The 27,357-nt window shown below is 34.8% G+C and overlaps 1 protein-coding gene across 15 annotated transcripts in view; it reads right to left on the bottom strand.

Annotated features, from left to right (window-relative positions):
• The window catches only part of RYR2 (ryanodine receptor 2), a 386,994-nt gene that overhangs the window by 96,014 nt on the left and 263,623 nt on the right, over positions 1–27,357 (bottom strand). For 10 of the 15 annotated variants that reach the window (XM_033055730.1, XM_033055733.1, XM_033055736.1 and 7 more), the window contains 18 exons: positions 25,601–25,715; positions 24,855–24,987; positions 23,589–23,692; positions 22,089–22,224; positions 21,221–21,407; positions 20,257–20,362; positions 18,986–19,106; positions 17,757–17,926; positions 15,872–16,092; positions 14,513–14,603; positions 11,942–12,082; positions 11,112–11,275; positions 9,127–9,205; positions 8,465–8,554; positions 7,226–7,363; positions 6,280–6,357; positions 3,460–3,535; positions 1,477–1,603 (listed from right to left, as the gene is read on the bottom strand). In XM_033055730.1, coding sequence (XP_032911621.1) covers positions 1,477–1,603; positions 3,460–3,535; positions 6,280–6,357; positions 7,226–7,363; positions 8,465–8,554; positions 9,127–9,205; positions 11,112–11,275; positions 11,942–12,082; positions 14,513–14,603; positions 15,872–16,092; positions 17,757–17,926; positions 18,986–19,106; positions 20,257–20,362; positions 21,221–21,407; positions 22,089–22,224; positions 23,589–23,692; positions 24,855–24,987; positions 25,601–25,715 — 2,277 coding nt within the window. The remainder of the gene's footprint in view (positions 1–1,476; positions 1,604–3,459; positions 3,536–6,279; positions 6,358–7,225; positions 7,364–8,464; positions 8,555–9,126; positions 9,206–11,111; positions 11,276–11,941; positions 12,083–14,512; positions 14,604–15,871; positions 16,093–17,756; positions 17,927–18,985; positions 19,107–20,256; positions 20,363–21,220; positions 21,408–22,088; positions 22,225–23,588; positions 23,693–24,854; positions 24,988–25,600; positions 25,716–27,357) is intronic. The other 5 variants (XM_033055731.1, XM_033055738.1, XM_033055740.1 and 2 more) reach the window with 1 other exon arrangement.

Genomic DNA, 27,357 nt, shown 5'->3' with positions numbered 1-27,357 from the left:
CCAGCAGCTAAAGTGGGCCTGAATGCCACACGCTTGGCAGGGGGCAAATGTTTCTATCTTCCCTAAAGCTATTTTGTTTGGAGGGGCAGAGACCCAAATGGTAATTGACAAATAAAGACTCTAAGAAAATGTGAACAAGGTATATATGGTGGGAAGAACAGTGGTGAGCAGGCCAAACCAAAACATGAATTGGGCCCTTGTTTGTTTAGACAAGGCAGTAGTCAAAGGTGCAGCAAGTACACTGAATTTACCATCATGGAAAAGGCTGTGTTTAACCAGCATGGGAGGATGCAGATGTAGCAAGAACTACTTACTGGACGATGGGTGTGTCCAAGTTAATGGTTATTTTACCATCCCTCTCAGCCTTCCATTTCCAAAAAACACCCCAAAAGCCACTTTTCACTTGTGTTTAACAGGAATAAAAAGGATTAGTACTCCTGAATACAGTTGATCATAAGGAAAGAAACCTTTGCTGTCTGACATCTTTCTTTATTCATCCTACTGTATTGACAGCAAGTAAACTGAATTGTTCCATTTTACCAAAATTATTAGATTACCTGTGGGACTCTAGAAACAGGCTGGAATTCATGTGATAGAAAATAATGGAAGTAGGAGGATTTTAGGTAGATATGCAAGGCTAATTAATTCCCAATGATTACTTAAATTGATCTCAGTGACTGTTTCATTCACTTACTAATGTTCAAGTAATGCACCCGACTCAGTTGTGCCTTTTCTAGTGATTCTGATTACCTAAGTCATACTGATTAAGCAGAAAAGACTCCAAATTAATTAAAATTTTATTCATGCTACATTTAGGAGGTGAATACACCATATTAAAATGAATTATGCATATTATTCTGCAGACTATTCACTATTATTACATTTACACTGTGGATTCTTCAAAAAATATTTTAAAACATCATTTTCACTTTTAAAGTATTTTAATAATACTGTAAATGAACTCAATTGAAATAAATGAATCGTATGTTTTAGAAATAAAACTATTTTATCTAACCAATTGCCTAGAAATTCCTTTAGAGAGGGACATGTGCTTGAAGACGTGCATGAACCTGTAACTAAGACTTAATAATTCCATCACTTATAGAAAACTAATATGTTTACTAACAGTTGGATGCATGGACACCTGCATGAAAGAAAAAGCTGAAATATTGAGAGCGACATTAGAAGACATACAGAGATTCTGGAGAACTCTGCCTTTCAAAAACCCTGCTACTAACTCTGTAATCCATTTCTTCCTTATAATGTTTTATATGAAAGAGCTCATCCTGACTCCCAGGTCCTGAAACATAAAAAATGATCACTGAGTTCTTGTTTGATAGAAGAAACCCCAAAAAATGAGCAATAATAGAAATGAAGAAACCTCACCACAACCAACCAAACCACAGAACAAAACAGAAAAGGTCACTGAGGACTATCAGAAACCTTCTGTGACATTAATACTGAACTGAGAATTACCTGGAGACAACATATCCATTAATCTGTAGAAATTTCAGAATATCTTGTGCTTTTTCTCTGTCCTTGGCTTTTTCTTTGGCTGTGAGTGTATCATAAGGAACAAGAAGGGGATGGTTGCCTCCTCCTACTATGGAGCATCAAGAGAATTAGAAATTAGAAAGTTATCTGTTGACATGGTAAGTCCCAATATAAAAAGTATACGCTCACAATAACACACAGTACATTACAGTAAATTCTAGTCTGAAATAACAATATACTTCTCTGTTTCTTTACACAGACCTTAAAAAATATTCAGATAGAAATCTTAGACATTTATTGCTTACTAAAATCTGATGTATAGATATCTACTCCATATAGATATTTAATTTGGAAGGAAAATAATGCTGGTATTGTTAATATAAATATCTGCCAAAAAATCAAAATTCTGAGGAGTTCAACTTCTAAAATCACCATCACATAACATAACACAATAAATTCGCATGGCAATTGCTCCGAAACCCCAGGAAACTGTAAGGGTAATGATAAGATTTATCTCTAAAAAAACACTAAGTAAAGTATCTAAAAATAATGATTTTTTTTTTAAGAAACAAATTCCCTAGAGAAAATATTGGAGACATATCAGTGGATGACTTTTTTAAGCTACATATTCTGAAATTTTCAATTAGTTCTGCCTGAATCCATGTAATTACATGCAAAATGATAATCTAATGGGTTACCACTCTGATGGTGGATTGGGTTTTTTTGTTTAGTCTGGATTTGTTTTAGGAAGTACAAGTCTTTAACATTGGATTGATTGGATTTTATTATCTGATCATCAACATGATGTAATTGTACAGCTGAAGACAAGCAAAATGCGTATAAGTCCACATTATTCTTTTGTTCTTTACACAAGGGTAAAAAAATAAATATAGTGAAGGAAAACCCTCAGAATTTTTAAAGGCCAAGTTTTGCTCAGCTGACAAATTCATCTACTTTTCACATATAAAAACCCTCCATCAGAACCCTCTTCAATCACTACAGCCACCTCCAGTCCTCCCATTCTGCTCAACACAACAAATCCTGTACAGTATTCTCACTGAAGTGCTTCTCATAGGCACAATTCTGCTTTCAAAGCTGTGAAATGCAGTTGAAATATTGAAATATCTCGTCTTTCTGTAGCCTGTGACTTCCCAAACTTGGCCCATCCTGAGGACAGTTATCCTGAGGAAGGTTTTACAGAAAAGGAATAATATAGAAATTATATAAAGGGGATATGTAATTAAAGGCATGGAAATTTAAAGTGTTTATCAAAGGCTCTTCCAGATGGAAGTTTTCTTTTTCATAAAACTTTAACTGCTATACCTTTCCTGGAATTTTACAAATTTAGACCAACTTTGGTGCATACAATTTACAACTAGACACCTTCAGATAAGTTAAAACCCTAACTTCAATCATTTGTGCTTGAGAACTTGTTTTCTTCATGTGCTAATGTAGTGTTATCTGGAAGAAAATCAGCTTTAACACAAATAAAGAAATACTTTTAACACAGAGGAAAAACAGTAAATTACACAACAAAAAAACCCATTTCATTTAGGCAAGCCGAAATCATAAAACACATGCAATTTTTATACGGAATCAAGCATCTGCTCTAGGTTTTTCCACTTGTCAATTCAACACATGATATGTGTAGTACTTAATAAACACCCTTTAGATCTCTCTGCAATAAAAGAAGCTATACAAATGAAATCATAGTCTATTGGGTAATAGTCTGAAAGATTAATGCTAGAAGGAAAATGGATTAATGTGACTTAGATTTATTTGCAACCTTTGAGTTTCCTTCCCTTGATATATTTGAATTGGTAAACTACTATAACAACTTTCAGGCACTAAAATTCACAGTCAAGAATAGATACTTCACTGGGGTTTTTAATGTTTTCTGAAACGTGTCATCTAAGGTAGTCACAGAAAACTTAAAATACTGCAAATACCTGTAGTTAACGTTACCTTTTGCTTCAAGCTCCAGTTTCTTTTTCTTTGCCCATATGTTATGGTAGTTTTCAGCCATCATCTCAGCCATAGCCTTAGGAAAATAGAGAGCTCAGTAATGTGGGCTGCAATGAAAAACTCTCAAGAAGGACAAGTTTCTGGTTAATACTAAAAAACATGTTTTGTTCTCTGTGAAGTTTAATGCAATTATGCTGTAATGATTCACTGGAAACAAGATTTTACTGAAAAAATATTATAGAGAATTTGGGTAGAATCAGCATGGGTATGAGTCAGGAATCTGGTGCTCTTATTACAGAAAACAAGGAACCACAAAGAGAAGAATAGTCTGAAAATAGTATTGGGGGTGTCAGATGGGGGACTTCATTCTCAAGACAAGGCCAAGAAGAACCCTCTGAAGGCACTGTCAAGGTAAAGAGAGAACAGCAAGCCAGAGAAGTGAATTAATATTGTTACTGCTGGCTGTGGCAGACTAATTATGAACCCATGGATTCTCTGTGGATACTGTGCTCATCTGTGTGATCACACTGTTAAAACCACCAACCACTTTAGAGCAAAAATAAGTCTATATCTATAAAACAAACTCCTTCAGGCTGGTCAACTAGAAGCTAGACCCCAAACCAAGCCAAACAGACAAGCTCTCCAGTGTTTACTTAGTAGGAAGTATTCCAACATGAAACAACTTTTTAAACCCATATCTACTATCCTCCTGGTTGTGTACTCTCTTTAACTGTACAGGGTAGTGGAATTAACTGCAGATTTCTCTTTACATTTCTTTCATGAACTTACATAAACCTCATATTTAGTAATTATTTTGAGTAATGAGTATTTCTCAATACCAATTTCTTTATTTGTGAGAATACTCATGAATTCAGAAACTTTTCAGCTATATCTTATCCGTTCACAAGCCAATTTGTTTCATAATTTTTTTCCAGTGAATCAATTATGATACATTTCTGTTCTTTAAGGTAGATGTCTTCTGTCACACTCTGATGCTGGTATTCTGACAATCCCAATTAGGACCTCAAAAGGATGCAGTAGTCTGTGTTTTCATAGCACCTAGCAAAGCAGAGTGCTAGGAAGATGTTTTTAGAGCAAGACCTAGCTGCTCATGAAGCTAGGATGTGACCAGGTAATTTAAGACCAAAATGAGGACTATTTTGCAGACTTACACTTTAAGACATGGTCATGATTCTTGCTAGCTAACCCTGAACTCCAATTTGAAAGATATTAAACATTTTCTAAAATGTTCGAAATTACACATAGTTAGTTTTTAAAACTCAGCTCTCATTAAAACCCAACATGTTTAAATATTTCCTCAATACCTGTATTGGGACAATTAATAGCTGAAATTGCATTTTAATTAAATTTGTTTAGCTTTTAAATAACAGATTCTGAAACTAGTTTTAAAAGAAGACCTCTCTCCATAGGGTAAATGAATCATAAAGCAACAAGTTCTGCCTTATAGCTAAAGGCTACAAAGGAAATACAAGTAATGACACGAGATAGAGGTTACACAGCATTAAAAAAATAAGCGAGGGACTAACAGAAGTTGCAATACCCTTTCTATGTGACTTGTGACAGGATAGTTACTTTTAGCTAGGCTTGCTTTACTGCATCCTAATACTGTGATGATGTGCACATCATGAGCTGTTTCCTGAGCATTAAACAAAGTCTGTGAAGTCTTTCAACAATACTGAGTTTATACAAGCATTCAATGCCCTATTTGTAAGGAATCTTTGTCATCAATTTGAAATAAGAATGTAATGGCAGATGCAGTTATTCAATTATCAGTTTTATGAACTTTTTGGAATGATCAGCAATGTACTGACATTTAGTTGGCAGAAAATTCTTTTAATGCTAGTCAGTAATCTAAAACTGCTAGAACTGTGAAACTGGAAACAGCAAGACAGAAATCAAGGAGTGGAAATCCAATATGAGAATTTGTTTAGAGGTACAGTAGAGTATATACTGAACTGTTAGTCAATAATTTACTATCACTGCTTGTTTGCACTGTGGCAAAGATCAGTATGGGGCAAAGTTAAGCCTGTGTTTCAGGACTCTGCTATATCAGCTTTGAACACTATGTTGCCATCACTAGACTGGTACAAACACTCATGGTAACTAATTGAAAGCTATTTTGTATATGCCTACATTTAGTATACAGATAGTATATAGTATTTAGTATATAGATAGTACATAGATATAATAGGAAGCTCTTTAGGATATGCCTACATTACATTGCAATTATACTCACAAGGAATTAGTAGATGGTAAAACCTAGCACCATACTCCAGCAAACACCATGAAAAAAATCCTATCTAATGACACAAACAGATTATCAACTAAAACATACAGGTCCAAATAACAGCAACCTACCGACACATCCACCAAAATCCTACTCCCAATTACTTCATTCTTTATTCTCACAATACTTAATTGTTTCTGATTATTATTCCTTCGGTTTAGAGAAAAAAAAGAGCATTGACAATATGCTTTGGAAAGATGGTGGAAAAATGAATGGGAAACAGAAATATTTGATGCTGGTAGCTCTTCTAAACAGGATTCTTTTCAAAATGACAAATGTTAAAAAAATTAATCCGGGACTAAAGAAAATTTTGAAGGTTTTCAGCATGAACCATTTCTTTTAAGAATCAGAGGATCAAAGAGCAATAATGAAAAAGACCAAAAAGTCCCCACCAAATCCAAAGTATATCAAAACAGGTAATATTTGATACCAGATTGTTTAAAATAAACTAGCAAAGCAGAGAAAATTAGACTGCAAAACAAACCATAAGCATTTTAGTGTTCCTGACTTACATGCAAGTCTCTGGAGAGGGTGACATTGCTCATGTCAATTGCTCGAGGAGTGTAACCATGGGCTGTATCTACAGAGATCTGAATGAAAAATGTGCAAAACAGTGGAGTTATGCAAGCATTTAAAATGAAAAAGTTAACGTCAATAAGATACTGAAAATAGTTAAGAAATTTAAAGAAAAAGTCACTTGTAGATCTCGAGAGAGAAAAAGGATCTTTTGTGGCCCAGTTGAAAATATGTCAGGGGTGGTAAACTTCAGTGAAAATTAGGGAAAGGGCAACAGAGTTTGTTCCCCAAGACAGATGGCCATCAGACACAAATCCTTTTAATTTTAATACTAATTTCACTTGAACTCATTTAGGGTTTGAACCATTTGTGGATGAGGGTAAAGTCATTATTAAATCTCTGCATTAGATTAGAAATTCTTTTTTTCTCAGCAGGCAAAATCTCACAAAATCTACTCTAAGGTGAATTCAGGTAAAAATCAAACTTTTTATTTAGCTTTTCAACCCTGTATTTACTTTTAAGACTGGAACCTTTAAATAGCTATCCTTTACCTTTATCTGTCCCTCCTCCCTACCCAGAAAATATCACCATTTTTTATTCTTTCTTCTTGCTGAAAATAAATTTGTTAGAGAGGTTTGCTCATTACACTGACACAAATGGTCAAAAGAAGATAAAAAGTGGTAGAGGTACCCTGGATTACAAGCCACTGACACAAGAAGTGTGGCTAGAAAAGGGGCATTGACAGGCTTTCCTCTATGGATTTTACAGTAGCAGACACCTCTTGCTTTTAAAAGAACAGTGTCCAGGTTTTCTTCCTATGTGTGATACTATTTTCATATGCACATATATGAGCATACAGAACCCTAAAAGTTCAAGGCTTCCTTTCAAAAGGCAGTTATTATTAATAGAGACCAACACAAAGTTTTTAGGAAAGTGGCTTACTTGGCTGGTTTGAGATATGCGGCGTGTCCGGTTATACAGTGCCATGGAATCTCCTTCCCGCGTTCTTTCAATTCGCCATCCCCATGCCAGCATGGTTTTTAGTGATTCTTTGATTGGCCATCGATAAATTTCTTTCTCCTAGAAGAAAGAAAATGCAATAATTAGCTTGTTTATTATGTAGCTGTACCAAGCAAAAAGTAACTATTGGACTTTTTCCCTGGTTATAGTGAGATGCAATTAAATGTGATTAATTCAACCATTATGGCTCAGGGTTATTGAAATGATGCAAATAAATCATATAGGTATTTAAAAGTTTATTTATCATTTCAGAGGCAGGGAGAAGAATTCTGGCCCTGCAGGAAGCTGATGATCTCAGTGATACAGCATGTTAACAGCATTCTCAGACAGGAAATTAAGGGTGGAGCAGAATTTATCAGAAGTAACACTGAGTCTTATCTGCTACATGAATGAAAAAAACCACAATCATAGAATCAAACAAATCTGTATTGGACAAGAAATCTGGATATCTTCAGCCTCTACCATCTGTTGGGTCAGATAAGGTACTTAACTGGGCTATCAAGATTAGGTTATCTAGGTCTTGCTGTGTCATGCCTTCAACATGCAGGTGATTTCACCACCTCTTTGGGCAAGTTATTTCACTGTTTAAGCTGTCAAGATAAGAAGGATTTTCAGAAAGCATTTCTGCTAAAGAAGCTTACACCCATTGCCTCCTGTCCTGTCACTGTGCACCCCTGTGAAGAGAATACATCCATCTTCTCTGTAACTAATGCTTAGGAACCAGGAAACCAAGACCCTATCTCCAGCAACTTTGTCTTCTTTAGCCTCAACAAACACAGTTCCTTCAGCATTGCTTCATTTATATCAAGTTCTGCAGATGTCATCTTCGTGGATTTTTGCTGGAGACCAGACAAAGCCTAAACCTAAGTCTTCACTAAGCAAGGTGTTCTTGTATGACCCTCCTGCAAAAACGGAGTGGCAATATCACACTTACATTTCACTATAAGTTATGCCATGTAGTTTCAGCTATGTGGGAAAAAGTTTGAGTGGCCTATTTATTATACAATAAAACCCTTCTATACATTTTCAGGATTTTGAGGAAGGCAACAACCACACCTTACTTGATATAGTGTAACTTTTTTTTTTGTAAAACGATAAGAAGACAAAATATTTTCAGTGATATTTCAGCAATCCTGAAACAAGCATAAACAAATCCCTTACCTTTTCAGACAGTAACTTATATTGTTTCATTAATGGTTGCACTTTTGCAGATTCAGAAAATGTTTCACCATAGGTCCATCCATTGGCAAACTGAAAACAGCAATAAGGATAAAATGGGCAAACAAAAAATTATGAAAAATAATTTTTATTGTAAAAAAGTAACTGACTAATGCTTCTAAAGAGATGTTCCCTTAAAGTTTCATGTAGCATGCCATCTTTTTGCAAAGTAACAATTACCAAAGCAACCTTACCAATACATTTTTTTTCAAATATTTTTATAAAATAAAATACTGTGCTACAGTTGAGAAACTAATTTTGAACACTGCAAAACAAAATGCACAAAGGAATAAGGCTAAAAAGTTTATTTGATTAAATAAAAAGGAAATTCAGGTTCATAAAACTTCTAAACAACTAGCAAGTATATTTACTCAAAAGTCAGCAATAACAATTATGAAATTATTAAACACTCTTTTAAAATACTCATATGCAATTAGATAACTTTTCCCAGAATATGTTTCGAAAAAATAGTATGTCTATATTTTACCTACATAGCAACTTGGAGCACTGTGAAAAATAATAACATTCAGAATAAAAAATTCCAAAGATTAAATTGATTCAAATAAAAAAATATTATTTTTCTTTAAGAGGGATTTAGATTTTACCTTTTCCATTGACCATTTGTCATGAGCATGTTCTGCATATTTGTTAATGAAATATTCTAGCTTTTCAGGGATCGTAATACTGAAAGTGAAAAGAAAATCAGCATTATACCATACAGGCTAAAATTTAATGCTTTTTTTGTAAAGAACACTTCAAAATAAATAATAAATAATGCATACAACCTTTTTCTATGCTCTTCTACTCTCACAAAGTTTGCTTCAAGGCCAAATTAAATCAAGGAAGATGCCTGAATTATTTCACAGGCACTGGATGACAACTACAGCTGTAGTTTGAAATGTGTGCAGGGAAAAATCAATAATGAGATCAAGCACTACTGCTTTTTGTCCTGCATTTTGTTAGTATTAAAGCCACAACTACAACCTATAGTTTCAGATATATGATAGTAACCTATTGCACAGTCTATACCTATAAACTAAGTGTGCTAACAGTCCTTTTTGAAACATTATTTTATGTATTAATAAAAATTTTATCAAATATCAGTTGTCTACTTCATCAGCTTTGCTACAAATGAAAGGGAATAACTACTTTTGATCACTGATGAAATAGTAGTGTCTTCCCTCCTAATATAAAGAATTTCAGTACCAAGCAGTGTTAGAGTGCCATCTACTGTGAAATATAAGTCTGGATTTTCAGTCTTAAGGTGGAAAAAACAGAAATGTAAAACCAAACCATGTCAGAATAACAGTTTGCAAGAGTCTGATAGACACACAAAGGTTAGAAAACATGCATCCAGCACTGTCAGCAGATTGTTTTTTTTGTTTGAAAGACTGTATTTTGAGGGGAACCCTATTAACACCATAATACTTGAAATAAATTCATACAAATAGGTCCAGTACTAGTAAGCAATGCAAAGCTGGATTTGTATGTTAAAAGAAGGTAGGAAAATTTGGAGGTTACAATGACGACAGCAGTTCTGTCTTTGTCTTGAAACAACACAGAATTCTTGACCCCTATAGCAATGAAGTGACATATAATTTCATAATATTAAGTAACATTTTCTGTTTTTTTCAAATCTATACAAGCTATCTACATTTTTTTTCTGGAATGACACCAGATAAATACTCAGATAAATGATAATACAACATTCTTAAGAAATTTTGTTAAACCTTCATAAATTTTAACTACATCTTAGAAAAAATTCATTTAAATGGTCACTAATGTCCTTTCTATTCTCCAGATGGATTATGACTTCTAGTGCAGTATTTAGATATGCACACATGTATGTACAAGCATGCTGTAAGGAAGGTGTCAACCTCCTGACAGCATCCTGTGTGCTGAATATTCATACAGCAGAAAGCTCACGGGGGCAAGTGAAGCAAATGTTTTACAACAGGAATTTTTAATGATATAGTGCATAGCCATGCTTCTGTCAGACTCTGCTATACAAAGAGAAATGGCACACATGCTGTAGTCAAAAATCTGGGCAGAAAATTTCCATTCAAATACGTGCTTTGTCTGGCTAATATATTTAAAAAGCAGGGCCAGAGCCTGACTGCTTAGAGAGAATGAAGCTTATTCTGCCCAATTCCCATTAGTAATAGTAAAAAAGATTATATGAAGGCACCATCAAACAATTTTCTGTAGGTACACCGTCCTTCACACAAATTGGAATTAATTTCTTGATGTATGTTAATAATGACAGGGATGATGTAGACTTGTCTACTTTTTCAGCTCCTAAGAGCATGCTGCTTTGTTCACAGCAGACATGCAAAGACAATTGGATAGATCTATTTTCTGGGTAAAAATGCATTAAAAATATTCTAAGTTGACCAAGAAATTAATGATATAACTTGCTAGTTATTGCTTTACTTGATTTAAAATAAATATATAAATAAAAAAAGTTAAGATCTATAAAGTAAGCATTCAGAAGAGATGCTTTAAGTTCACATCACACCAAACAACAGTCCCCACTCTTTTACACATTCATGATAAAAAAAATCCCAAGTGCAACAAAGTAATTCCTTACTTTGAGGTATCAACAGGTTGAGGATTAAAGTTCCCATCTGAATCCATTGAAGATTGTTTTTCCATCATATTAACATAATTTGATTCCATATAATCTGGAGGTAAGGCCCCTGCAACTGCACTCAGACACGGCAAAGCCAATTTGAACAGTTCTTGTTCATACTTCTGTGGAGCACACAGGGGACAGAAAGTGAGCAGTGAATGGGAACTTCCAACATCACAAGTGAAACCAAGTAGACAGAGAATGGCTTTTGTACTCAGTGTGAAAATGAATTTTTGTTCTGAAAATGCAGAAAACTGACTGTCCAAAGCAGAAAGTTAGATGCAAGTCCTAATCTTGCCCAAGTGGGAAAAGTGTTGACCTCACTGGTAGCAATGCTAAACACTTTTCAGATGCTGGGAAGAGAGCCCAGCAGAGCAATACACACAGCATTCCTTAACACTTAGATGTGAAATCAAACTCATAAAATTCTGAGCAGGTTTATTAAAAATAGTCACAGAATGAACAACAAATACATACCAAGACATATTATTAAACTCTCTTTAACACAGAATTGATTCAAGGGTGCTGAAAGTACAACTAAACAGAGAAGTACAGATCTGTACAGATACACCTCAAAATTATTGCTTTAGTGTTATAAGTTTTTAATTAGGAGATAAAATGTTATACCTACATTACACTAGAAGCTATAGAATTTACTAAAGCCTGTATTTTTTCCCTTCAAAGTGGATGATACAGTGTTGATATAAACTGGTAAAAATTCCACATGAAAGAAAAAAGATTATATAGTAAGGATTTTAAAGTAAGAGACAGATACTAAAAGTACTTACCTTTTGAGATAAAGCATCAAAAATACCCCAGAACAACTTTCTGGATAAATGAAGTTCTTCTTCTGAGGCAGCACCGAAGTTACCCCATCCACTCGGCAAACAATAATACTTCCAGCATCTTTCATAATGATTTGTCAGCAACTGAAACAGAACATATTTTGAAAGCAAATAGAAATATAACTGCTGAGGTTCTTCCATTCTGGCACGCAAATATTACACAGATGCTGCCAGAAAAATTTCTATACTTTTATCAATAAGCCATGTTGCATATGTGTTTTTTAAATCACTGGTGCATATACACCCAGAATGAGCAGTTTTTTCATCTTTGTTTCAATACCATTTTGCAAAGTTTTTTGGAAAATATTGCAAGTCACAGTGAGTAGAGAGCTGACAATTTCCTTTTTTCCAGTCGGGAAAAGCGTCAATATCGAAAAATGCAGACATTTATAACATAAACGTCTATATGTGCATAAAGACAGGAATTTAAAAAAAACCAAAACAATTTAAAAAACCAAACAAAAAAAACCCAAACAAACAAAAATACCAACCAAAAAAAACCCAACCCACAGCTGATATGTAGAAGCAAGGATTTTGATAGCCAAAAATATAATCTTGATACCGCATTGTCCTTTTACAATTTCAACGGATCAGGAAAAAAATACCAAAACAATACATGTAGTATATTTGTATGTCTTTATATTTAAATAATCTGTTAATATATATTTATTATTTAAATTGATGGATGATTAAAGAAAAAATGCAGAGAAGAACTTAGATGCATATAAGATGTAAAAAGATAGAAGTTTTATCATTTTTGTTGAACCACGGAATATTCAATTACTTAATGGCCGACAGGTTTGCTTTTGGAAAACATGTGAACAATAAGATATACGAATATGTTTTTAAACCTAGTCAAGAGAGTAAAGGTACATTAATTCTTCGAGAAATCCTTGATGGAGCACTGAATATTATTTAAGAGGAAATAAAAACAAGGCAGTCTTATTCCAAAATGTCTGAACTACATGGAATACAGGAACAGCATAACAGATTTGAATTTGCATACTGCTTAAAACCTGAGGCAATTTTTGACTGTAGAAACCAGCAAATGTATTCACAGTAGACAGCCCTGTATTCTGATTCGCCTTCATTATTTTCTTCTCTCTTCCCATTCAAAATTACATTTTCAGATGCCTGATTAACTTAGAGCTACCTCTTTACATTACTATAACTGGCTTGCACAATACAATACAATACTTTTAAAACAGAAACACAGCAGATAGGGGTAGGAGTCCCTTGTGAAATCACTAGAAATCAGTTTACTGACAGTGAAACCTTTAAAAAGTTATAGGTCTATTTTCATTTAAAGAGTTCAATTCCTTCATAAACTCCTATTAGTCTTTCAGGTGTCAATGGGCAAAATCCTTTGTCTGTGCTAATGGCATGGTTCTCTTCACATCTGTATTCTCACAAAGCCTGACTAGCCAAAAGGATCTAATTATTATTTTCTTACTTATTTCCTTACTGAGGGCAGCTCACTGCAGTCATGACTTCTGGTATCATAAAATCTGTTCTTTTTCATGAACAGAGGTCCAGGAACAGGGTTTGTTTCTTCCTCCCCAAAAGAAACAAACCTCGAAGCACTACAGCCATACAGGAAGCACCAAGTTCCTATTTGTCATAATGCATTAGAAGGGTCACCTTGAGATTAGTACACTAAATTATCAACTGCTTTTCTCACACAAACACGGAAGAATGGCAGAATCTTTAGTTGGATTGAGGATTTCTAGGGGGTTTGGGGCATAACCAAATTATGAATTCAGCAGCAGTCCCTGGCTTTGAGATTAATAATTTAAATTCCTCTTCTTATATTAGAGTTGTAGATGTGCTGATGTGTTCTTAAATAATAAAAATATATTAAATAAGAAAATATTAACTATCTAATTCAAATGTATGGGGGGAAAGCATTGAAAAGGACTGCTGAAAAACAGTAGTGAAGGTGTGGAACCAAATGTTTATTAAAACTGATGATAATATCAGGAATCTTTAAGGAATGTGTCAGCTCCAAAAGGAAAAAACCAAAAATTTTTCTTACGCATTTGGAGCCAGAATAAAAAGATACAGCTAAATTTTTGGGAGCTGAAAACAAAATGCAACATTACTACTAAGCATTATGTAACAGATTTCTAGGCACCAACAGAAAGAGAGTGTTTTTTCCAAGAGCAAGGAAAACCAAAGCAGAGGTGAAAAGTAAGGGTACATACAAACAGTAAATTGTTATGCTTTGTGCACTAGATTCTGCACCCTGCTCCCAAGGTTTTTTCTATTCTGTTTTCACATGGGCTGACACAAACAGGAAATAATTAAAGGAATAACTCCATATGGATGGATGTACATTAGACTGAATTTCTCCCAAAGCAACCATTTATCCTTAAAAGCTATGGTCTTAGATTACTGCAGAGTGGAAATAACATAACATAACAAAGATTACAGAGAGTCTTCTCCATGTACCTATTTTCTGTTGCATTCTGTTATAAAGAATGTTGTTGAATACTAATATTTATGTACTTTTACCTTGAGAGGCATCTTTGCATGTTCATTTAGCAGAGGTACATCAAACACTAATCTCCTCAGTAAATGCTGCATCATGGAAGGACGCAACTGCCTAGAAGCAGACAAAACATTTCAAAAGGGTGTACCAGCACAGTTTAGTGTAAATAATTGATCAATACATTAAAGCAACATATCAGTTTTATGCTGTTAAAATTATTTAAATGCATAAAATAATAAGATTTTACTTGTGGCACTAGGGCACTAGGGGTCCAGAGGAAAGCAAACAAGTGTATACCAAAGAAAATATACTAAACAAGCTGCAAATCAAATGCTTCAAAGAAACCAAGAAAACATCTGATCTACAGAGAAAAGCAGGAAAATAAATACTGATTTTTGATTAGGTGTATTAGGATCACCGTGCCCATGAGAAAAGGATATAATGTCAATTTCTTGTAATGTATCTCAATGACTCTTAAAATGTCTTAGAAATTAATGAAGACGTAAGAGCACTATCTCTTTAGAAGTGCTAAACAAGACACAGCAGTGGGCACCAACTGGAAGGACAGAAGAAATTGTTACAGCATGAATTTTTGAAGAGCATGGATATTAAAGCTTTCCAGATAAATAGTAAAATCTGGTCAATTTTATCAGTTACTATCAATGCAATATATACATACTAAATAGTCATATAAAATACCATTGAAGGTGATATATTTTTTACACATTCTTTACAGTATTATAATATAAATGTCTGTAATTTCTCAGCACATTTCCACACTACTAAAAAAATAAGTCATGGTGAAATACTAAAAAAAAAGAACCAAACCAAATCCTCTGGTGAACTGAAAGCCTAAATGTTAACTGTAATTAGAACTTGAATTTGCAGCTTTTCATAATTGACCCTGGGGATTTATGAAAATTGCATAATAATCAACTGATTTTGACCCTGTCGACACACAAAATCTGTCCCAAAGCTATTCAATAAAGAGACATAACAATACTAGTCATTGATTAGGATTTCAAATGGAACACACCATAAATAAACCTCAAATAGAATTATTTAAATGGCAATTCAGTGTATGTATAACTCCACAATTCCAGATCTTTGTCTTTTTGCATCCTCTTAGTTAATCACCAAGGTTTTAATTTAAAAGATTTGATGATGGTAGAATAACTGAGGAATGAATAAGAACTGAGGAATGACTGGTGATTAATAAAGCTGCAAATTGAATACATTATCTTAAAAACTATCACAGTTATCCAGTGGGGGAAAAATATCTTGATTATATTACTGGTGGCATATTTCTGCATTCCTATATTCCTATATCACAGATTACTTCATCACTTAGCATTCCTGTACAGCCAGGAGTATTTTCTTACCCACAGATAGAGAGCAAACACTCTTCAATAGAATCTCGCTGAGCTTTGGTAAGAGAGCATCCCTTTGAGAGTCTGTACACAGTGTGCAATAAGGAATCGATGAGGGAAGCGTGGTGCTCCGTGCCAGCAAACAGAGGAGCACATCTGGTCAAGAGAGGCAAGACTGCTGTGCAAAGGTATCGGTTCAGAGCCAAAGCCATATCTGTAGCACTTAAAGCAGCCTAAAAATTAAACAGGACAGAAATTAGATTTGTCTTATCAGTGTAGTTACAAATGAAAATAAATTGTTGTTTTTGTTCTGCAGATATAAAGGGGGTAATTTCCAAAACACAGAAATGAGGATATGATACTTACTGGAGCTAGATGCCTACCTCCTTCTGCTGCTTTTAAAGTCTCATAGAAAACTTTTGTTTTGTTTTTAATGAACAAAAACTGTAAACATGGCCATTCAAAAACAAATAATTTTCAAGATTATATTGAAGAATGTTACAGTTGCTGAACAGAACTCTCCAAAATCAGGTAATACAAGTCAGAACCTTTTTGCTATGAACAAGGCCAAGTTCCATGTGAGTTAAAAATCCTCACCTACTCTTTCTTAAATATCTGGCAGAAAAGGACCTGGGGATATTGGTCAAGAGCTGAACATGAACTTGTGCACAGGTAGCCAAGAAGATTGATGACATCCTGGTTTGTATCTGCAATAGTGTGGCCAGCAGGACAGTGATCCCTGTACTCAGCACTGGTGAGGTTGCATCTCCAATCTCCAGCTCTGGGCCGCCTCCCTTTAGGAAGGACACAGAGGTGCTGGAGTGTGTCCAGAAAAGGGCAATGGAGCTGGTGAAGGGTCTGGAGTGCAAGTCCTGTGAGGAGCAGCTGAGGGAGCTGGGGCTGTTTAGCCTGGAGAAAAGGAGGCTCAGAAGAGACCTTATCACACTCCAAAAGTGCCTGGAAGGAGGCTGTAGTACATGTCAGTCCATTCTCACAAGTAACGAGACAGAACAGGAGGACATGGCTGCAAGTTGCACAAGGAAAGGTTTAGATTATATATCAGGAAAAAAAATCTTCACAGAAAGGGATGTCAAGCTTTGGAACAGGTTGCCAGGATGTAGTGGAGTCATAATTTTGGAAATGTTAAAAAAATATATATACACATATATATTCCAAAAAGTGGACGTAGCACTTGAGGATATGGTTGAATGGTGAATATGGTGGCGGTGCTAGGTTGACAGATGGACTTCATAATCTTAGAGGTCTTTTCTGACCTTAACAATCGTATGATTCTGTGATCCTAAATAACAGCAACATTATTTCCAGAAAAATTGTTGTCATAAAAGGCCAAATAGGAAAACCAAATTTAATGTCTTAGCCCTCATAACAGTTCTCTATTTCTAAGCTTTCTGGAGCAAGACAGATAAAAGAAATTAGATGGAAATAAGACTCACGGGGGGGAAAAAATGGCAGCAAAATTGAGGAGGAACTAAAATAGTAGTCCATTTCTAAATAAGCGTAGGCGTCCCTAACAAATGCACAGAGATGAACACTTTCTGTCTATCTCTGGAAAGAGGTTCCCAGTCACTTCTTCCCAGCTGCTTTACTGACAGCTCATCTGATGTTGCTTCCATAGCAGAAGTGCAGAAAGTCTCCTGGGGAAAGGCATTACATCTTTTATAGATAAGGGTATCAGTGCAAGGTTTTAAAAAGTGAGCATTACAGTAGATTATGCATCTTCAAGTATTATCAAAGCTCAGAAGCAACATGCACTTCAGTCAGGATTTGAGAAACGCAGAAGATGTGAAGACATAAAAAATGTTTTTTTGAGGAATGAAAAATGCTGTAGTGTTCAATAAGGTAAGAGAACCAAAATAAAACAGACTGAAACCCTTACCGTATCTAATGAGGCAGCAGCACGGAGGTCTGGCAGAAAGCCAACTTCAAGAAGGTGTAGAAGAAAATCCTGGTCCTCAATTCCATAGACCCTGTCAAGGAACAAAACCATGGCTGCCTTGTGATCTGGGCAAAACCCCGCAGACATGTCAGGTTCCACCACAGTACCATCTAAAAGGAAGAAATAAGACTTCAGTGACAGGGATCCTCCTTCATCAGTAGACTAGGCAGTCATGCTGCTACTTGTCAGAGCTTTTGAATATCTGTTAAGGCATATTCCCCACATTTCTGTTACACAAAGGAAATATATTTGCAGTTAAATGAGAAAGAATGCCTAAGACAATTTCTACACAGACATCTCAAAGTCCCTGCATGCTTTTCAGTTCTTCCTAGTTCTCAGCAGAAGCAGATGGAAAGTAAAAATTACAAAAATGCTACATCAGAAATCCTGGAAGTGCAGCATTGGGGAGCATATCTCTAACATATGACAAAGAATTAAGAATGTGCTAAAAACTCCTATTTATCTCAAAAATTTCAGGATATCTGAAAGGAATTCATTGAAATATTTTAAAATTCTGGTACTTTCATGTTGGAAGGTAAACAAGCACTTCTGTATCTACGAGATGCAGTTTGCTACTGACATCTCACTTATAGGTCTATCCCTGTTTGGAACATAAGTAATAGTAAAATAGACTGATATAGGTCTATCCCTGTTTGGAACATAAGTAATAGTAAAATAGACTGATTGATCTTTTTATCTCTTCTACTGTAACCTATTGGAAAGAAATGCATTTGCCCATGTATGTCACACCTATCTCTTCACCACAGTTGCTGGAGAACAACTCTGGTGTCTTAGTAAGATCTGCTAGAAACAATTGATAGGGTTAGAAAAGCAAGAGCTAAGGATTGTGTTATTGAGAACTGTATTTTAAAATAGTACTAAAACCAGAAAGCATGCATTTTAAAACTTCTTTTCAAACTTGTAATAGATTTTCATAATTCAATTTAACAGGATTTATACCATTGATTTAGGAGTACACAGAATTGTTGACTACAGCATGCAAAAGATTTTTGAAACATATATGAGATACACATGATCTTTTAAATTACACTATAAATAATTGAATTTTTATAATATTTTAAATGCTGAAAAAAAGTATGAGTGTTGATATGTCAATAAATTACAAACCATAAGAATAGGATGGGAGAAAAAATGTAGAAAAATCTTACCTTTTGCTATGGTTGGCATGTGGAAAGCAATACTAATTACTCCCACCAAATCTTCAAGTGGAATCAAAGACCGTAGAATTGATCTGATTCTAATGGCTTCCCCTTTACCAGCATGGATTAGCTAATAAAAAGACAAATAAAAATTCAGCAAAATCTTATTTTTATCTTCTGTACAAAAGAACAACTGCTCCCAAATTTGCCTTATAATTAACAATGTAAATTTCATGCAATCTGCATTGATTTGCTGTAGTAAGGATGCAAATGTACTGAGTCTAAAATTTACATGTTTGCTTATTAAATAAAACAAAGTTCATTTTCAGAACAGAAATCAGGTAAAGCCTGTGAACAAAACCTTAAAATGTAGCAGCATATGGTGAGAGGAATGGCGGGGGGAAACAAAACAGATTTTCAGACTGAAAAAATTAGGGGTTCTATCCTGGTCAAATTAGATACTTTCAAGTATTTCAATTGTTTGTTTTGTTTTTTAAAAAAGGTAGCAAGACAGGGAGAAAACAAGACAATTTTTAAATTCAAACGAATCAGGTATTCATACACTGACCTTATTAACCAGGTATTTCTCTCCTCTCTCACTTATGAAGCCCTGCACAAATCTGATACTGATCTGTACTAATATATATTAATATATATATTAATCAGGGGACATTTCAGGGTGAAATGAGAAACTATGTATAACCAAATTCCTGAAGAATAATAATGTATATTGAATCATAAACAATAAATATTTTTGAATAGTTTCAATCTCTTACAAAACAAGAGGTAAAGTTTTTACGCCTGAAATAGAGGCATCTTTCCTTTGAGAAGGTTTGTCAGTTTGAATAGATTTTGAGATATTGACGTGCATGTCCAAGTATAATGCTTATCACTCTTTTTTAAAAGAATGCCCTATAATATTTACGTTTTTACATGCAACTTTAAAAGACAGTTTAAGACAAGGATATGAAGAATAAAACCTTAGTTTATAAAAAACATATCACTCTACACCATCCCAGCAAATAGGGACATTTGAGAAATTCTGTTGTCACAATGGACGGTTCAAGGGAATCAATTCTGTTAAAAAAGAACAGCTTCTGAGCATCTTTTTACCTCTTCCAATCTGCAGAATGAGACATTATGTCGACTAAGATACTATGTATCCATACCACTGCTTTAGTATCTGATAACATGATACTGAGAAAAAAATTAATGGCAAACCAGTGATGAGTAAAACAATTGTGCCTTTACCTTGCAGTGTAGGAAGACATAAAACTTACATGCATTTCAGGGGCACAACGTCCTAAGAGATCAATCAAGGCAGCATAAAAAGTCATGATTGCATTTCCCATGTGAATAGTGTCATCCTCTTGTTCTTCTATTTCACTGCAATTAGTTAGAAGTTACAGAAAATAAAAGATTAAAATAATAAAAAAAAAAAATTCCCCAAAAAACGTTTTTAACCACAGTAATAAATAAAGAAAATCTGTTAACAAATTATTTACAGCAGAATAAACCACAATATATTTTGTCCCTAAAACATTGTACCAATATCTCCATTGTAACCACTGGTACCATTTATTTGTCTCATTTTGCATCAGTGGACTAACTCTTAATGGAATGGAAAAGAACAAACAGAATTCTAGAGATGGTTTAATACTTACAGAGAGTTACAGTAGTTTCACGATTATAAGCCGCACCATTTTGACTAAAATTTTGGTCCGAACACTGAAGTGTGGCGTATATTCCGGAGTAGCCAATATACGAACGAATTTCAGAAATTTTCAAACCCAGAAGTGCAAACCCACAGCAGCCCCGCGCCGAGCGGTGCCCGCATGGCCCCGGCAGTGCTGGGTAAGCCCCGCACTGAGCCCACACGGCCCTGAGCCGAGCCAGTAAACCCCGCGATCCCGCGGTTCTGTTACTAATTGGCAACTTTGTGAAAGTTGCACACGGATCCTCGCTGCGAACAAAAGTGCGGTTTATAATCCAGTGTGGCTTACTTATGGAGCAAAAATGAAACGTTGCTGACACCCCGGACATCCAGCTTAGAATCGAGAAATTACTGTACTTAAAAGTGCAGAGGAGGTACAATTTAGCAAAAGATAAATCTCTGTCTGACACAGAATCCAAGGAAGAATTAACTGATAATTCACGTGTTAAAACAAAAAAGTCATTTCACATCTAAGTTACAAAACAAATAAACAAATACCATGACAATGTAAGCAATTCTGCTGCACCTACAGGGTCTTACTAGATCCATTACTTGGGGAAGGTCCATCTCTTGTTCGGTCTTCTGATATTTGTATTGCCTCCTCCATGGCAGCAAGCAGCCCATTGCCTCCTTCTCCTCTTAGAGCAGGACCAAAACATTCAGGCCGGCGAATAAGCAGTCTGACCACAACATTAGCATTCTCCTCCACACTCTCTCCTACCACACAGAACAAATACCAAGATACAAGATTATAGCAAAAAGAGTTCTGAAATATAATCAGAAAAAGGTACACAAAAGAGCAGAAGGCATAGATACTTTTTACTACAAAACAGTTTAAATATCACAACAGATTTACATAAACACACATACTATTACTGCAATGAAATTTAAAAAAAATAAAATCAAACACATTTTAATTCAAAGTTAGAGCCAAGGAATTAACTATCTAGTAAAGGATATTTAAAGCATCACTGAAACTACTGAATTTTAGTAAATATTCAGTCAAGTGCCAGGGTTAATGAGGAGACCAATATAATTATTTGAACACTAAACCTGGACTATCTAAATCTTCATAAACAGATAGGGGTTTGGCTCTGTATCTACCATGAATTTATCACAAAAAAATTTGGGATTCTCTGCTCTACTTCCAAAGGAGATGTGGATATTTCAAAAAACAATGCTGGATCCAAAAAATGGGGTACAGGCTCACATTAGGTGAATGCCTAGACACCCATTTCACAAGTCATACAAGTTAATGTGTGTCTTGAATAATTCTACTCTTTCTGCAGGTTCTTTTAATGCATAGTAGCTTACCAAGCTGGCCTGTATTACTATTTTAAATTACAATCTTATTTGGATAGTGTAGGAAGTTATAAAATGCTTAGGCTTCTACTCTACCATTGCAAAAAACAGCAAAACGAAGAAAATCCAAATATCGCTCTCCTTCAACTGGATTCCATCCGATGTCTGGGTAGCCTTTACAAATCAACAAAGGACAACTCTGCAACCCACATCCAGCCAAGTAGCGAACCACCTAAAAGCAATGTAAGATGAAAAAGATATTAATTGTGAAAAAGAACAGTGCAGCTTCAAAGGGAAGCATCCTCATGCATTGTCAGGATATGGTATCCACAATCTCTTACCCCTGACAAAACCGCATCATGCTTTGGGCAAATTAGAAGAGCACCCTCTTTCTCAGTCCACTTTTCCAGTCTTTTCCTACTCCTGCCATGAACTGCAAGACCTACCTATCTCAATTCCATCATTTCTCTCTCTAGAATTATGTTTTGCTATCATTTCTCTTGCAACTCTGAACATTACAAATTAGTAAATTTTGCAATATTCCCCAACCACACACCAGCCATAATTGAAAACACATATTTTCTTTTATAAAGAATAAAAGGTCTACTGTTTTATTTTGACCATTCATGTTCACTTGTCTTTTTTTTCCTTTCTTTTTTAAACACAGCAGTAACACTCCCTGTAATTCCAGACTATAGGCTCAGTAGTAATTTTCAGCCGGACCTTTCCTTTCTGAACTGTAAGAATTGCAAGCATAGCCTTTAGCCAGTTTGCACAGCTTCCTCTTGCTGAGTGCTTATAAGAATGGTAAGACTGAAACTGTCCTTATAAACACATGGTCCATCTTCCTATTCTAAGAAAGGAACATCTGTGCTTTTATTACTCCTGACAGATGCTTTCCGATGAAGATTATATCATCTCCAGAATTTGAGGTCTTCAAAAAGAAATTGGATATTGTAATTTTTCTGTCTTTTCTTTAGAAAGTTTTTAATGTCAACCTTGAATCTGTCTTTCCATTATTTAATCCCCTTTTTTATCCACTACTGACAGAGTAACTGTTACTCTATTCTTCCTCCTCGCAGCAATTTATACATACTACCCTTTGTCACAGGATCTTTTGAGTGTTTTATTCTTTAGTGCAATTAATTCAAATTTATTCAACTTTTCTGAAACAGGTTTAAATGTTAGGGGGAAATATGACAGATATAGACAGATATCTCTATGAAAATTTGTCACATATCGTAACAAATTGTCACAAAGCTCCTAGTAACCCTTACTGTCTTATGTCACCACTGCATGTCACCATTCAAAAGAAAAACAAAGAAAGATTTTAGCAAAATGTTTTCTTGGATATGGACTCCACTAGTGCAAAATTAAGAGCTGTTCTTGAAGCAATTCCTTTTGGCTACAAGTGTGTGTATAACCACCACAAACTCAGTTCAACTCTTCAGATCACCAACAGAAAGATCAACCAGATTCCCAGTCTTCCCTGAAAAGTACCAGAAACTCCCATATCATCTTGGATTCTGCTTGCTCCAAGAAAGGATTGCTCCTTTCCACAATGGAAATAAAATGCTTGATGAAGAAGCTACCAACCTTCTCCAGATCAGGCTCCCTTAAAGCCAGAGCAAGTTCATTGTTATCCATGACAGACGCCGCGGCAACATCTAAAGGAGTTGACCCTCGCATGGAAGGGGAGGCTGTTAAAATAACATTGAGTTTTAACACCAATTTAATAAATCCCAACAAATTCATAGGAAACACATTAATTTTTTTTTAACAAGATGTAACATTTTGTCATTAGTTAACACATTAGTACATATATATAATTTATACATCTCAGTTTATAGTAAACCATCCTGCACTTACATAAAATTTAATGCTGATATGAAATGAAAATACAATATGAATATTCAAGCTAAAAGCAGCTTGTCTTACACATTCCTCTTCTCATAATGTATTTTAAGATCTCATTCTCATTTTCCTAACAGACACAACTCTATTTAGAGGAAAATGCAGCTATGATTTTGTCTCATACACAGACATACCACAAAATCCATTGAAATAAAAAATATCTTCACACTTTAAAATATAAGATTATAAATTGAATATTTCTTTTAAAAATGGTGGTAAATACAGCATTAGAAAAATCTAAAGTTTTCATATTATACTCCAAACACATTTGATTTGAGATATTCCTCTTCAAAAAGATTTTGAGTTTACACATCTTTTCTATGCCTTTACATTAATATATCTGTGATCATTAAAAAAATTACCATGATGATTCCTGAATACTTATATAACATCAATTTCAAGTACTACATTAAGTAAGGATAAATGCATTTTCTCTACAACACTTCAGTTGAGAAAAGGAAAGCAAACATGTTTAAGAAAGTTCCAAGGTTCATTTCTGGGAATCTAGTCCTGCAACTAACCACAAAAATGAGTTCTGTGTTTCTCCCACAGCCACAGTGGTATACTGAACAATACACAGAAAAAAGTGTAGGGGGTTCAAGCTTGAGCAGTGAGAGGTAAGCCTTAATGAAATGCTGCCAAAACTTAATAATGATTCTCTTTGTAAAAACAGGAATATATTCTGTTCCTCAAAATTAGCACCAGTAACCACTAAGTCTCCCTGAATGTTCAGGCATATACAACAAAGTGTACTAAATTAGCTCAACTTAATGCTACTGTCAGGGGAGTTGTTTAGAGTTAGCAATACAGTTAATGAAGATATTTTGCACTGGAAACAGGAGAAACTTCAATACATAGTGAGTAAGCAGAGGGATGCAGAAAAATACAGGTGGTTTCATATATAAATCAGCAGGAAGTTTTAAATTTTATTTTAAAAATTATACTTACCAAGGCCAACACTGCTGTTTTCCAATAAATAGCTAAGATGATCAAACATAGCTTTTTGATTCTGCCTGCTGATGCGGCAAAAATAACACAGAAAACGACAGCAGTTTGCCACCATCTTTGGGAAAGTGATTTCCTAAGAAGCAAATAAAAACAGACTCAATTTCAAACTCTAATACAGACATACAACAGGCAAAGGATCATTTACATAAAGCCTTTTAACATACTACTATGTAGGGGTTGTACTCATTGCTCCTCAGGGAAATTAACTGCTCAGATTTCTCACCAGAATCAACAGGACTTTCTCAGGTAGTTGGTAACACCTTAAGTTTCAAAGATCAAGGTATAAGCTTTAAAAACTAAAGCTGGGATTACCCAGAGATTCTAGATTCAAACATGAAAGAAGGTGTATACACGGTTTCACAGAGAAATAATGAGAGGTTTTTTAATTAGTTAATAAAAAGATCTCCCCTTTAAAATATAATAAGCAGAGGAAGTGCTGCAGTTTTTCTTTAAAGCATCTGAAATTACAATGCTAATAATACTTTCCTCTGGAATGCAAGGACAGATTTTTCTAAAAAAGTTATTCAACTAATATGTTAATGGAAATTAGTGAGGGGTTGTGATCCCAATAGCTCCAGTATTACGTCAGCACCTAATACCTCCAGTGACAGCTCAGCACCTCATAGGAAAAAGCTTTGAACAGCTCTATCCTAAACTCTCTGCCTTCTAACAATGAATTGCTTTACCTTGGATTCTCCTCCTCCAAGCACATTCACCATCACTTCCATCACAGTTTCATGCATGCCTAAAGCTCTCATGAGATTTGGATGTTGGTAAAATACTTTATTATTCATGATGTCTCTACAGGAAAACAAAATAATAAAATGTTATGGACCAGTAGTTTACCCATTATGTTATTTGCAAAGCTGATTTACTGTGCAATTCTTCACCACCTCCTGAAGTAAAAAATTGCCTCAGGGACTTTTCCCATTGAGTCTATTTTTCTATGCACAGTGTGGAAGAACATGACCTTTGTTTTCTCATATTATAATTAGTGCACCCCTTGTTTATACTGGAGTAGAAAACTCTTCTGTTTTCATTAGAAATTCCATTCAGATCTAAAACTATGTTCTGACAAGAGCATCATCAAAACTGCTATATTATTTTTAATTTTTAATTCAACTATGCCATATTTTTTGACACAAAATCCTTTTTAGATTATTAAAATGTTGAGACATTTGTTATCTGCCATCAAAAGCAATAAAAAATCCTAGGGGAAGGAGGTATCCAGCTATCTTCTAAGTGTCAAAATCAGAAGCACATAAATATTATTCATGAGTTACTGTTCCCCAGAACTCTTCCACATATTTCATCAGAACAGATTTTCATATTTAAAATCAGACTTTAAGATCATAATGTCAATATTTTATTTGACATGGTATATCCAATAAAAATGTCTCCTTTAAAGAGTAATTAAATGTCTAAAAACTATAATTAGTCTTGAAATCAAATACAACCATAAATAACTGTGAAAGCAATTACGTCATGGGACAAAAGGATTAGCAGGTCACTAGAGAAAATACTGTTGGCAACTGTTCAAATTTCACTCTACATTTTAAACAGTGGTTTTTTGTTGGCTTTTTTTTTCCTTCCTGACCTAAAACTCCTTCACTCAGGCAAGGAAAATTCAGCCTTTTAGAAGATGAGGCATGAAGAAGACTATTTGACACTGAGTTTTTGACTCCCAGTAACTTTTTTCCCAAAACCTAAAACCAAACTTCATATCAGCACCGATGCCTCCAAGAGATGTCTCATTTTCTTCCTGCAGTAATGCTTCAGGCTTGGAAAAAGACCTCAATGGTATCAATCTTCCAAGACATTCTAAACTCCTTGTTATCTGCAGCAGCTTTCTTTTACAGAAAGCAGTACAGAAAGTCAAAATGTCACCTCAAGGAGTGTCCAGCAACATTGCCCTACTTTGCAAATTACATTCATTTTCAGTGTTCCGTTTAACTGTGAACTATATTATAAAATGTCACACTCAGGGAAAAAATCTTAACAGCATTTCTGAGGAAACTGAGTTTTAAAGGAGCAATAAGTAACACTTCCATTTCTCAGTTGAAAGAAAGGAATACCTCTCAGATCAAAAAAATAAAATGGCATTTTGAATAGTTGTTGGCACTCAGGTCAGCCTATAAAAGGTACAAATAGCACAGCTGGTTAACTTACAAGCTAAACAAGACTTTATAGAGACTACCAAGAAAGATGATATAAACAAGGCTTTATAGAGACTATCAAGGATTATCAAGAAAGGTGATAGGAAAAGGCAGTGAGAACACTGGTCACAGACTTTTATTAATCAGCAGAAACACCGTTAATATTTAATAGATTCAGAAAATCTTGGTTTTAATTCACAGTAGATAATGTAGAAGAAAAAACATGTAAGAACTAAATACAGAACATGACATGAAAACCAAATCTAGTAATCCTCATTTATTTTAGA

This window comes from Catharus ustulatus, chromosome 3 (genome assembly GCF_009819885.2).
Source record: "Catharus ustulatus isolate bCatUst1 chromosome 3, bCatUst1.pri.v2, whole genome shotgun sequence".
Lineage (NCBI taxonomy): Eukaryota > Metazoa > Chordata > Aves > Passeriformes > Turdidae > Catharus > Catharus ustulatus.
This window is presented reverse-complemented; position numbering and strand designations above follow the sequence as displayed.